This window comes from Talpa europaea, assembly GCF_964194135.1.
Source record: "Talpa europaea genome assembly, chromosome: 9".
Classification (NCBI taxonomy): Eukaryota; Metazoa; Chordata; class Mammalia; order Eulipotyphla; family Talpidae; genus Talpa; species Talpa europaea.
The window spans coordinates 106,177,715-106,191,599 of NC_140076.1; the positions used below are offsets into that span (position 1 = coordinate 106,177,715).

At 46.1% G+C, this 13,885-nt stretch overlaps 1 protein-coding gene across 1 annotated transcript in view; it reads right to left on the bottom strand.

Annotated features, from left to right (window-relative positions):
* Positions 1-11,183, bottom strand: part of SORT1 (sortilin 1) — a gene marked incomplete at its 3' end in the record, with an annotated part of 59,312 nt that extends 48,129 nt beyond the window's left edge. Inside the window, 1 exon segment of the mRNA XM_084242450.1 lies at positions 10,753-11,183. Coding sequence (XP_084098576.1) covers positions 10,753-11,061 — 309 coding nt within the window. The 5' untranslated portion in view covers positions 11,062-11,183.
* Between the last annotated feature and the right edge of the window lie 2,702 nt (positions 11,184-13,885).

The window sequence follows — 13,885 nt, forward strand, 5'->3', positions numbered from 1 at the left end:
GAAATAATTGGGGAAGTTTCCAGAAGAAGCAAACGAAACACCCCTTGGCACTTAAAAGGGTGGCACGGTTTTTGAAAATTTTTGTGGAATAATTCATTTCTAATGATGAATCATGCAAAATAAAATAGCTTGACCTAAAAATTGTTAGGACTTAATTGGTACAGCTTGGTCCCACTTCACAGAAAGGAAAGTGATGGAGAGATGTGCCCAGTTGCCAGCTGCCTGAACCATAAGGGCTCACCAGTCACCCACTGGGTCATCCCTCTCTCCCTCTGGTGCAGCCACACCGGCCTTCTTCCAGAAACTTGGGCACACCAAACTCAAGCCCAAGCCTTTGAACATGCTGCTCCTACCGGCAAAATTCTGTTCATCCTCCAATGTCAGATTAAATAATGTCACAGTAAGTCCTTCCTAATGCCCCAGACTAAAAGGACCTCTGTCAATTATTCTCCCTAGTTATTCTTTTCTATGTGGTACTTACCGTTTTACAATTACGTATTTGTTAAGGACTGGTTGTGCATAAATGATTTACAGGCTTTTCTGCCCTCTGCCATTAGGATTGCATGCCTGATCTGGGCACCTGCATTTTGTTACATTGTTATTTTCAGTTGTGTTGTTGACTTCCTTGGGCCATGGCTGCAGTATTGATATATTCACCAAGAGAGGCAAAGGCAGGAGAGAGAGAAAGAGGAAAGAGTGAAAACTTGCCAGGGGCTGAGCGGGCCCCCGGGCCCCCGGGCCCCCTGGCCCCCTGGCCCCCTGGCCCCCTGGCCCCCTGGCACTCCTGCCTGCCGTGTACCTGGTTGCTGTACTACATGTAAATGCTCAATAAAGGCCTGAGAAAGCCACTGAGGGCTCCAGGACTCTCCTTTACCCGTCTGCATAGGACCTTAGAGAACCGGCTCTGTGCCTTCCTGGCACTACAACTGGCATGAGTTGGCAGGATGATTTGATGCAGATCAATGTGGAGCCCTCCGAAGACCTCAGGAAGGGCTGAGGAGTAGCAGACTGTGTTTGCCTGTGACAACGCTGGATGTGCCATGGCAGTATCGGTGGTGGCCAAAGTCCAGGAGCTACAGGAAGAGCGGAAAACGCTGCAGGAACACAGGAGAGAGAACAACAGAGAGCCCAGGAAAGAGTGACGATTCACCTGGGACTTGGGGGCTTGCCAGCCTCCTGGCCCCCTGGCAGGCCTGCCTGCCGTGTACCTGGTTGCTGCACTACATACAAAAGCTCAATAAAAGCCTGAGAAATCCACCACCGGCTCCAGGACTCTCCTTTACCCATCTGCTGGAATCATAGAGAACCAGCTCTGTGCCTTCCTGGCACTACACCCGTTTTCTAAGGGTCCATGAAGCTCCATAAAGACAGAGTTCCACATCATTCTCAGCACCCAGTACAATGCCTAACACATGGTAGGTGCCCCATAAGCCATACTTGAATTAAGGAATGAAAATACTGATGTTGAATCATAACTGAGAACTTGTGATACATAGGCATCACTTCATAGATGAAGAAGGCAGCTCAGGAAGGTTACGTAGCTTGTTTAAAGTCACACAGCTGCTAAGGGGCAGAGCAAGGATTCAGACTCACGTCTGTTGGCTCCAGACTACACTTTTCATGATTACTTTTTCCAGCACTCACACTACAAGTGCGGACGGTCCCTACCTTTAAGATGTTTATAATCTGAGGAATAAAAATGCAAGAAATGAAACGGAATCCAAGACTGAATTCTATATGGATTACATGGAATAGCTGCATATTGTAGGAAAGAACAGAAAATAAACAACAGACCCAGAGGGGCGTTCAGACAGGAAGAATGCCGTGTGGACAAAGACGGAGCAGCAGCAGAGTACACCACCAGCTGATTTAAAGGGACTGGTGAAAAGTCACTGTAACTGGAATAGGGGGTTAGCCCTAGGACAGAAAGTGGTGAAATGTTAAAGAGGTAAGCAATTAATAGAAATTAATTCCCTCAACATTCCAGTCTGTTCAAGCTTCTTGAGATGCACCAATCACATCTCATTAATATTTCTTAAAACTTCATAGAGATGAGTAGAGTGTGACGCTAAGGACGGCTGTTCAGCTGGGAGTGAAATAAGGAAGGTGTTATTATCCCAGGTCTGTCAACTAACCCACAGTCACTAAGTCTAGTACACTAAAGCCTGAAGAAGAGAGAAACAATTATTAAAGTAGCTTTACTTTTCATAATTATCAATTCTTTAGAACTCTTAAGTGAATAACTACATATACTTGAAAGCATTATTATATAACCCGATGACCGTGTGTCTGATGATGGCAAGACTGTATTTTCTCCTTCATCTCCCACAGTTTTAAAAAAGACTAGATGGATGTTCTTGCCTTCACCTTACCGCAGGCCCGAGGAATAAGAGGCCCCACTCTCCCAGCACATATCCCTTAATCCAGTGTTGGTTTCTGTGAGAACCCGTAACAATTTTTTTTTAAAGATTTTTATTTTTATTTATTTATTTTATTTATTTATACAAGCACTGTGTCCAGTCAGAAGTGCGGGAGGGTGAGAGAATTCACCAGAGCCAGAGCGGGGAGCAGAGCAGGCAGAAGGACCGAAGTACACTGCTGAGGGGAGCAGCGGGCGGCAGGAGAGGTCTGCGCGCCATGTGGGATCCTCCTCCTCCTGTGGTCAGGGAGCAGCCGGGGATCGAACCGGCGCTGCAGAGGCTGCGGGCAGCTTCACAACCCAGCGCTCAACCGCTGCGCCACCGGGGAGGCCCCATAACAATTTTTTAAGAAAAATTACAGCTATAGGAAAAAAAAGTCAAGCGCATAAACAAATATTTGAGCATCTAAGTGGTAACGTATTTGCAGAGATAATTATTATAGGATGCCTTCAAGAAAGGATGAATATATACTAAACCCCACATTTAATATTCACAATGGCCCTAAAAGGAAGATATTAGAATATCCCTGTTACAGATGAAAAACCTATAGTCTTTATCTGAACTTTTACTGAGTCCTTCTGATATATAAGGCACCTCTGCTAGTTTAAAGATCAAGTTTCACCTGAGGTCACCACTGACGGCTGGATCCAGGTCTGACCTGAGGTTATGACTCCTCCTAACCACGGTCTCAAATAAATATTAATCATTTTAACAAATTAAAATTTTGATGCAATCATGAAAGTTAATAGAGCACATACGCTTCTGACATTGCTGCCAATCTTGACTCACTCTCATCTTTGCCACCCCCATCCAAGCCTGTCACCCAACTCTGCCAAGTGATAAAAACCAAATACATGTATGCCTCATTTGTCTTGTTTTATGCACACGCTCCTCTGGAGTTGGCTCAAGGGCTGCATTTGTCAGGATCATTTGACTGACAACTGGGCTCTTTGGACTCAGTAACAAATAAACAAGCTTATTAAGAAAGGACACAAATCATATGTACATGGGACTTGAAGGTTTTCACACATTTTCATTTACGTTTTCACTTCAAAGCCTCCTAATAGTGCTCTGTTTTACATGATGGAGAACTGAGGCTTAGAAAGGCTTATGGAGCTCTCTTAAGGGTGACCTTAAGGAGCAGAGGAGAATTCGTAACTAGATAACTTGTAATGAGGTCTATAAACTTGCCTTTTCCCTAAAGTCAGCACACTGATTTATACCATCACTTATGAAACATCTCCAAATTTAGCACCATGTCCAGACACGTGTGTTCTTCTCCCAGCTCTTGGCCCATCAAGCAAGTCATTTAGCCTCATCAGTAAAAGCATGATTATTAAGTACGTTATCAGCAAAAGTTCAACCTTATCCTTGTTCACAAATGTTCAGAAAAAATAAAGCTGTTCATGGGCTTCGCCTTTCTATAGAGCCTGGGTTTCTCATGCCGTGGCCTGCACTGTCCTTTGTAAGGTCTGGGAGACTGGAGGTGCTCCTTGGAGCCTTTAGCACTTAGGTGTGAAAGTGGGTCAGCCCTCCCTCTACTCTGCTCTCCTGCTGGGGGTTCAGCACAGCAGCGACAGCCTCGAAAAGGGGTATAACTCTTCTTGGGTCCCCAGTTCCACCTCTGATTTCTCTGGCTCTAGTTCATGTCCGCTACTACCTGCGAAAATACTGTCCCCGTAGGTCCTAGTGCCAAACTTCCCACCCAGGAAAACATACAGGGAAGTCAAAATAGCTCTTATGGGAGGTGGGCTGAGCTTATCTTTTTTGGCTTCCCTATGTTTTCCAGAAACCTCAGTCATACTTATCAACTACTCCTCAAAACAAAGTTGCCATTGACCATTCCTCAAGCACAACTTGGATATTCCTACCTCCACGCCTTTACAGATCACCCTAAGAACTGCCTCCACTCCTTGACACTTCATCCAGGGGGCCTTCTCGCACCACTGCACTGCAGAGATCACCCTTCTTCAAAACTTCTTCCACCATCTCAGCAAGCCATCTCTGAACATATAAACCCTTAAGGTGGCACCGATACAGATACCTTTGATGTTTAACTTTGATGCTTCTGTATAGGCCTAGGTTCCATTCTAGGTAATATAGTAAGGGTGTAAATGAATCCTATCTACACAGTACTTAAAAATTTTTTTGATAAAACTTAGCACTAATCATTAAAGTTTAATAAAATTTCTCATTTGATGAAACATCTCAAATAATCTTCAAGCTTTGTCTCTAGTTAAAAGTATATATATATTATAAAGATCAGAGAAGTAAAGTAATCGTCCATCATCACATAACTGAAGTAGCAGAGCCAGGACTCAAGTCTGGGTATTGAGACAGCTGTTTTGAATCTTGTATACAACATATCTATGATTTGAATTTCACTAACAAATACCAAGCACCAGAAAATTTGTCTGGGAAGTAGTAAGGTTAATTAAAATTTTTCTTCCTGGTTCAATTGCTCCTGACCCTTCAGGATGACATTACTGCTTTTTTTTTTTTTTAATTGAGATAACATTGCTTTGCAATGCTGTAAATGATTTAGAGGTACACTTCAAACTGCTTCAGATGTATGTCGCCCTGCCACACCCACCTCTAAGGTACACTTAATCCTCCACCACAGTTTACTAGGTCCTCTCCTCCCTTCCTCCCCCTCAAGGGGCCCCTTTCTATAGTCAGTGCTCCCAGGTTTCTTTTGGTTTAACAAAAGAAAGTAACAGTAAGGGGTGAATTTACTGTTGAATCAGACTTGCAGCTTGGCTGGAGTACAATTATCAGAACTTAATTTTTTAGTACAGGAAGAAAAGAACAAAACTCTTAACAAAAGCAAACGTAAGAGACTCACAGATCTTAGAAGGAAAAATCATACATTTTCTTCTGATGAAAACAATGAAGATGAAGATATTTAATCACACTTAAGTTTCTAATTAGCACTGAGTATACTAACAGTAAGCTGACCATTTATTTTCAAATACACAGGCAGCCAGAAACCACCCCCCCCCCACTGCCTCCTGGGGGGGGGGGGGAAGAAAAACAGCCAGTTTTGGCAAAGTACTGTAAGGAAGGAAAAAAAAAATTTACTGCCATCTATCTGCTGGGTTTGCTTTTCGACTATCCAAACTAGTAGGTTTGATTAGCTTTGGATTTTTCAGCCCACAAGGAATGAAAAGTGTTACCCAATAAATAAGAGTCAAATGTCTTTCATAATTAAATGAAAAAAATACTTCTGCTATCTTTAAGAACACTAGTGTTTCACTGAAGCAAGACTCTGGAGGTGGTAACAAATTACCCCCAGATGTGAAATCCAGACTATGTTCAAGTCCAAGTGGGAAGCAGAAGAGCCACAATTAGCTTCTAAATTCAGAATCAACCAACAAACACTGGGGATCACAACCTCCAGCCTCTTCTTCCATATGATTCATCAAAAATTTTCAGATACTTAAATCTAGTCCAAAACTTCTCATGTTGTGCATGAGGAATTGAGGACCAGATACAAAACTGAAATGATTAATTCATAGGAAACTTTCTCAACAAAACACCATAGGCTCCAAAGGGAAGATTTTTGTCCTACTGTAGTTTCCTGAGATTGGGATTAAGGGTCCTGAGAGAAAAAGAGCCTCAATCCTGGTAGGTGAAGGTAGGGAAGGAACCAAGCCCCAAGTCCAGGACTCGTACAACAATCTCTACAGGCTGTGTGGAGAGTCACTGGACCCGGCTATTTCAAAGCCACATAGACTGCTACCCCACTGTCATTGTAGTCACCCTTACAATGGCAATAAGAAACCTGCCAGAACTGACTGACACTGGCCAGCTTGTTCCTCAAGCCCCATTACTCTCAAACCCACCTACATACACATCCGGGAGATCACACAGACAGTGGGAAAAACAAGTTTTCACCAAGTTTAGAAAAAGAAAAAAATGCAATAGAAACACTGGCAACAAATGGTTAGAAAGGAAACTGAAGCATTTAGAAATTTATTAACAGCAGATCTACTTCATATTTCCGTATCTATTTCGTATTTCTGTAGCCATTACCACACAGCCTTTTGCTAAAAAAGGCTGTATTTTTAATTATATGTCAGACTTGATGGTTTTTAATCTACCTTAATATTAGCTTCTAAGCATATAAAACATCCAAGCATCATCTCTCCAGTCTGGAAACAGTTTGCTATATGTAAAGTCAAATTGAGAGGTAGGGGTGGAGGGAGAAGAGGAAATGTCATTCTCTTGCTCTGAACCACGCCCAGGCATTGCTCTGTGTGTGAGAATCACACAAGGGTAAAACAGGCCAACTAGGACAAAGTTGGAGAGCAAGTCTCACAGTCACCCACTGAGAATCCAGTGCTTGTTGGCAAAAGCTGATTGGAAATTAGCAGAAAGCAGAAGAAATTGTTAACAGCCTCTGTGAACCTGACATAAAAAGATCAGCTCAATACTGCAGGATGGAGAGCCTACCATTATTATTATCATCATCGTTACAAAAAGAAAATAGTCATTAGAAATTGAGCAGAACATAAGCCTTCTTCAAATTATTTCCACAGACAGGAGACTAAGATTTCTAACTAAAAATCACCATGCACGAAGCCAAGTATTGGAGTCAGCAGAGAACTTGCCTAATAGTTACACTGCATTCCCTCTGAGCCATCTGTCTTACCTGGCTAGCTCTCTCCTCTCACCCCAACCAAACCTCAGATGAAGGCTAACCTTTCCCTGAATAAACATACCTTATCAAACCTGTTGCTACTTTTAACTACTTTTATCTCCAATGCATCAATCATTTTAACATCCCTCAGAGATTAAAGGTTTGATTTGGCATACTGCATGAAAGATACCTTCTGTTCAACCAGGACCAGGGAGATCCTAGAGAATTCCTCTCCTTGACTCCAAAATGAATGGATGAAAGAGAATTTGAGGGAAGATTAACTGAAGGGTGAGGGTGGGAGTGCTGGGAAGGCAGTAAGAAAAGAGGTGGAATAAATTAGGCAGTTAGGAAGTTCCAAGGCACTTCCAGGCACTGACCTTCAGAGTTCTCGGTATTACAGAGATCCACAACAACAGGCTAAGGACAGCAGCTCCTGAAGCCTCTCACAGGCACATTCAGTCCTGTCAGCCTGGACCCAGCCCTGCCAGCACCAGCAAACAAACACACACATTCTTCTTAAGCTGACAGCCCATACAACATGGCCTCTCAACAGGCCTGTTTATTTAAGAAACCAGATGCTTTGATGTTGGGTAAAAGTTGGGAAGTTACGTGTAAAGAAATAGTTAAAGACGGGGGAAAGGGAGGAAAGAGAATGAGCAACAGTTCCTGGCTTTCTTAATCCTAAGTTTTAAAAGTTTTAAGGAAAATGTCAAACTGTCTGAACACAGGAATGAAAAGTAAGGAAATTATGTCAGCCACCACCACAGCTCTGGCCAAGGCATTTCATCTGTTCCTGTAAGACCGAGTTTCGAGTCTAATCTCAAAGGGGTGCTTACAGAAGAAATGTTTTGAAGCAATCCAACATGAGTAAGAACTTTTAGGCTTGCTTAATTTTCTCGTGTACAAAGGTTATACATGGCATCAACACTTGAAAGCAGTCAATGAAAAGGGTGGCATGAAAGTTTTGTTGTTTGTTTTTTTAAAAGATTATTTGTACAAGAAGTGGGGTACAGGCCAGATGTGCGGGAGGGTGAGAGGATTCACCAGAGACAGAGTGGGGAGCAGAACAGGCAGATGGACTGAAAGCACTGCTGAGGGGAGCAGTGGGCAAGACAGGAGAGGTCTCCCGCGCCATGTGGATTTCTCCCCAGCTGGCCAAGAATCGAACTGGTGCGGCAAAGGCTGAGGACAGCTTCACAGTGCTGCACTCAACCCGCTGCGCCACCAGGGAGGCCTATGAAAGTTTTGGATTAAAGGCAAAAGGAAAGTTATTTACTGAGTCTAAGAAAAGAACATTTATAAATACACACGTACTTGGATCACATGAGTGAAGAGACCTGAGTTCTCACTCTTCAGGACACAGGTCTAAAACCAGAATATAAAAGCTCTACCATGCTTGAGTTCTGTGTGGCTTCAGATAAAACACTGATACAGTTTCATAAAGCAAATAAGCTATAGAAACAGGTCTAGATTTGCTAAAACCTTCTGGACTTTTCATTCTCCAGTCTGAATTATCTTTTCTTTGCATTCCAAGCACCCCCAGGATCTAGCCAAGATCTGGGTGTTTGGAGGAAATTCATATACACTGACTATGTGAATTAATATGGCTTGAAATAAACATCAAGTTTTAAGAAGAGAACCAAGAGTATTTTATTTTTCTTGGGAGCTGAATCCTGTCAACTAATGTAGGAAACGTGTGTCTGAATTTTAGCACATAAAAGTAGACAATATCTCTGATGAAAAGTTCTGTCATGCTGATACTTTTATTACATACAGGTTACAAAGGGTTCAAAAATAATAGATCTTCTCAACACCATTCAGAATGATTTACGACTTCGTCTAAAAACACAGAATTAAAAGAATAGATCAAATTACTACATAACAATTCTTGATTAAGCACATGGATTTCTAGGAGCTACTTTAGTTACCCATTTCCAAGGTGAAGACTATTTACAAGACTACTTTCACCACATTATGAAAAGCTTGGGAATCTCTGGAGAAGAGAAGAAGGATGATTAACAAAGAGAAAAACAGCTATTTCACATTCGGTCCAGTGGAAGGAGACTAGAGGGGAAGCTTAAAAGTTATTGGAAATAGCTAAATAAAATGAAAGAAATAGAGGGAAATTTCTTAATACATGGATTTTGGAGAATGAGAGCTTTCAGATCTGCTCTTGAGTAGATTTGGCCTAAGAACCACTTCTGTTTCAGAAATCAACACATTGTGAATGTCTTACCACAACACACTAAGCAGGGAAGATGTGAACTAAAGGAGTAAACTCCAGGAGTAGCAACAGACCTAAAAGCAGATCAGCCAGTAAGAACAAAATCTGAAATATGGAGTAAGAAAGCTGTGTCAGTTGGTTCAAGGAAGAGTCCTCCTGCTATAAATTAAGTATCAGTGTCCTTAAGCCTTTCTCAACTCCCCACTGTGAATAGGGACAGAGTTTTCCTTCTCATGGAATAGGAAGACATGCCCATACTCATTGCACCCTACCTGCCCCAACCCCTCCCGCCCCTCAGCACTACCTTGGCCACTTTTAGGCAGCTGCTGCTTGGACTGCATGAAGCAGATTAATTCTTCATTTGCCTGCGCCTCAACCACTACTGTCCTGAGCCCCCAGAGCTGAGAATGATGCACAGCCAACAAGTGTGGTCCGGGCAGAGGGAGAAAGATACTCAAGAAAGACAGATTCTGCTGATAGCCAAGATGGTTACACAAAGACAAGAGCGGCTGGGCACTTATCTGTGTGCTCACATGCAGCTCCCTTTGAAAGAGGCAAAGATACGATGAGGAAAATATATTAAACTAAAAATGCATTATGCAAATGTGGGCAGCAATAACTACATGGTGGGTGACAAAAACTAGAAAGAGGTACAAGCTGCACTGGAGCTTAGGAGCCAGGGCACACCTGAGGGTTGACTCAGCCCAGTAGTGTGCAAAGGTGGAGCTGCTGGTCCCCAAGAGCAGAGTGGACACACCGCAGCGTGTGCGCCCAGGACCCGGTTCACAGCAGAGCATCTGCAGTGTGTTTCCAACTCATGGGAACCTCGTCACCACGGGACATCCCGGTCAGAGTCGGAGGCCTCAGCAGGTCAAGTTGACGGTGTTACACGAGCTCACATACACACACACACACACGTTGTCATCCCTGCCACGCTTGCTCCTCTCACCACGAGAACACACGCAGCCCCCCACCCGCCGCCGGGGACCGCCCGCCTGCAAGGGACGCCCCCGAGAGGACGCACCTTTGCTCCGGGCGGCCCAGGCTCCCCGGGCGCTGGAGAGGTGGCCGCGCCTCCAATGCCCAGGTGGGGCCGGGGGGGCCGGGTCCGGCTATTTACACAGACGGAAAACAGCGGCGCTCGAGCGACCCCGACAACTTCCAGAACAGAACGCGGCCGCGGCCCCAGCCGGCCTCCCCTGTGACGACGCCCAGCGGCGGGGGCCGCCCCCCGGCTGGACTCCGCCCGCCCGCAGTTTCGGGGCCGCGGCGCGGGGGGGCGCGGGGCGCGCGGGGGGCGCAGAGGGCGCGGAGGGCGCGCGGGGGGCGCGGGGCGCGCGGGGCCGGGGGCGCCGGAGCCTCCCCGCGGGGGCGCGAGGCGCGCGGAGAGCCCGAGGGGCGCCGCGCGGGGGCCGGGGCCGGGGGCGCGCGGGCCGGGGGGGGCCCGGGGCGCGGCGCCCGCTCACCTGGTGCGTGTTGTTGGCCAGCCTGGCCGCGGAGTCCCGGGCCCCGCCGCAGCCCTCGGCCGGGTCGTGCGCGCTGCGGCGCCAACGGCCGGCGCGCGGAGACGGGCCCCCGGGCGCGGCCGCGCGCAGCCCCCAGCTCACCCCGACGGGGCCGGCCCAGCGCGACAGCGGCGCCGCGGGCGGCGGCGGCGCGTCCAGCCGGTCCTGGCCCAGGGCGGCCGGCGGCAGCAGCTGCAGGAGCACGAGAAGGGCGCCAAGGCCGCGCCGCCCGCGCGAGAGGCCGGCCGCAGCTCCCCGGGGCCGCTCCATCGCCGCCGAATGCCGACGCCGCTGACACCTGCCACCCGGCGCGCCCGCCCACCCCCGCCGGCGCCGCGCCACACCCCCGAGCGGGGCCCGGCGCTCCTTGGATACGCGCAGCCGGGCCGCTCCGCCCCATAGGCCGGCCGCCTGTCCCTCTTCCCCGGCCCACTTCCCATTGGCTCGCGCGCCCGGGGCTTCGGGGGTCCTGGATTCGGATGCCAAGACGCGGGGCTGATTGGCTGGAACGTGGCAGAGACGGCTGAGGTCATCCCCCGCCCCCCGACTGCTCCGGGCCGGGCTTCCAGAGTTAACGTAGGAGCTTGCCTGCGCCCCGAGAAGCCCGCCCCCCTCAGCCCCGCGCTGCTGCTGCTGCTGCTGCTGCTCCCCCCACCCCCGCCCCGCCCCGGCACCCTCAAGCCGGGGCTGCGCGAGTCCCCGCCTCTGCTCCAGAGACACCCCTAAAATTCCTTGGGTTGCGGCAGCGCCTGCAAAATCTCCCCAGGGAATCCCAGAGCTCGCTCAGCTGGAAAAGGGGGCTTGGCACGAACCGGTGCTTCAGGTTTTTAACCCCCGCGCACTGGCGCGCCCATTGTCTGCAGAGGCAACGTCTTGCTGGCCTGCAAGGCGAATGCGAGCTGTGTGGGCTAATCCTACTGAGGCAGATGGACATCAGGGCATCCATGACTCAGGCAGCTTGGAGAACGTAAGGCCTTGCTCACCTCCCGCTCTTGCGGGCAGTTAGGCCAAAGGTGGAATTGCAGACTGGTTCTCCAGGAGTTGGAGAGTAGCCTAGACCTTAGGCACAGGTAAAGGGGCGCTAGGAAACTCCCCAATGTCTACTTTAGGCTCTACCGTTTTATCTTCACCAAAGTGCAGTGATTCTGCAGTGAGTGCATTGCACAAGCTTGATTTTCAGTATGTGATGACCCCTAAATGAGTACCCCCCTCCAATTAAAAAAAGGGATGGAAACTCAGCACATAAGTTCTAAAACACGCAGCACAAGTAAAACCAGTTCTGCATCTTAACTTCAGACTCCATCCTTTTGAATGCTAGTTGTTCTTTACAAAGATACAAAGCATGGAAAATGTCACACGTGAATAAAGTAACTAAAAATTACTTTTAACTGTACATTGAAGTGAACCCAAATGATAATGTGTTTATTCATTGCAGAACAAAATGGTGCAGTGCTCCAGATCCAAAATTTACAGTGAAACCCTTCTGGTCAAGTTCATTTGCAAACAGAAAGATTTACGAATGTACATGTTTACGGAGCAATCAGAGTGAGATATGAGAAGTAAATGATACTTTTGAATGGTATCTGAGCCAGACAGTAAAATCACTAGTTTCAAGTTCTCAGCTACAGAACTGACGAAAACTGAACAATTTGTTCCTTTCCATTAACTTTGTGTCAGATTATTATTTAAAATACAGATTTTGAACCTACACCAACTACAAAGTAGATCACAAGACAGTCAGTTCCAGAAGCATGTGATTAACTGGGGGGAGAGAAGGGGCCATACAGGAGTATTTCTTTGTTTGGGTGACACAAAGATGAATGGTCTATTGTCTTACTATCTGAAAAGGAAAAAAGTCAACAGTGCCATCTCCTGGAGAAATTATCACATACACCTTAAATCAATATTAAATTGTGGCAATTATCTGTACCTTTACTTTTTTTAAAGTTATCATTAAATGCTTTCAAAACATTTATTTCCTACCTCAGACTATGTATCAGATGCTAGGGACACAGTACTCTGTTATATGGCACTGAGAAAATGAGTGAATAAATTGAGTTTTTTGCTTCCATCTAGTAACACAGGCACTAAATATAGTTGTGCTATCAGTTGTCCTTTGTGAAATTCAGCACATCTTAGCTCACTTATGGACTTAAAATATGTAAATTTACCTTATTACTAAAAGCCACTTTTCTCCAATATTAATTCCATAGCAGAAAAATGCATAGAAAGCATTTACATATCACAAAAACACTGCTTTTCCTAGTAAGATAATTTCTGTGATTCCATTATATGGACACAGGAAATCTTGCAGAAACTTAAAATGCTACAGAAAATCAATGTTCTATCTCTTTCAAGAATGCACATTATGCTTACAAAGGGTGTTAATACTATTTTACCAGTTGCATATAAGGTACAAAGGCGCAAGCTAGGCCTGGGAGGAAAAACTTAAGATGAAACTAGAACGATACTTTAAAAGCTATTCCTTAGTATTCTCCCCATACATAAAATATGTGATTCAGACTCAACTCTCACCTCTCCCTAGAGCAACTTCTGTCCATTTCTGCATTAACCTACAGTTAAAGGGATTGTTTCTTGTCTACTTCTCCCCATTAGAAATGTCAAGGAGCACAGGCCATAGAGTATTTTCACAGCTCTATCCCCAATGCCTAAAACATTAACTAACTTGGTATACAGTAGGCAGGTATTCAATAAATATTACATTTGAAATTGAGATAGGATTTTTCTTTTTTAAAAAAGAAATTTATTTATTCATGCATACAAGAGCTGGGGTATAGGCCAGATGTGTGTTAGGGTTGGGGGCAGGGGCACAGAGAGGATTCACGAGACAGTGGGGAACAGAACAGGCAGACTGACCAAAGTACACAGCAGAGGGGAGCAGCCGGAGTCAGGAGAGGTCTGCTGCGCCATGTGGATTGCTCCCTGGCAGGCCAGGGATGGAACTCATGCTGCAATGGCTTCGGAAAGCTTCACAGGCTGCGTCTTAACCCCTTGTGCCACCAGGGAGGCCCAAGATAGGATTTTTCAATGACATTTTTAAACTAGGATTTGATAAGACAAACATGAAACTAAT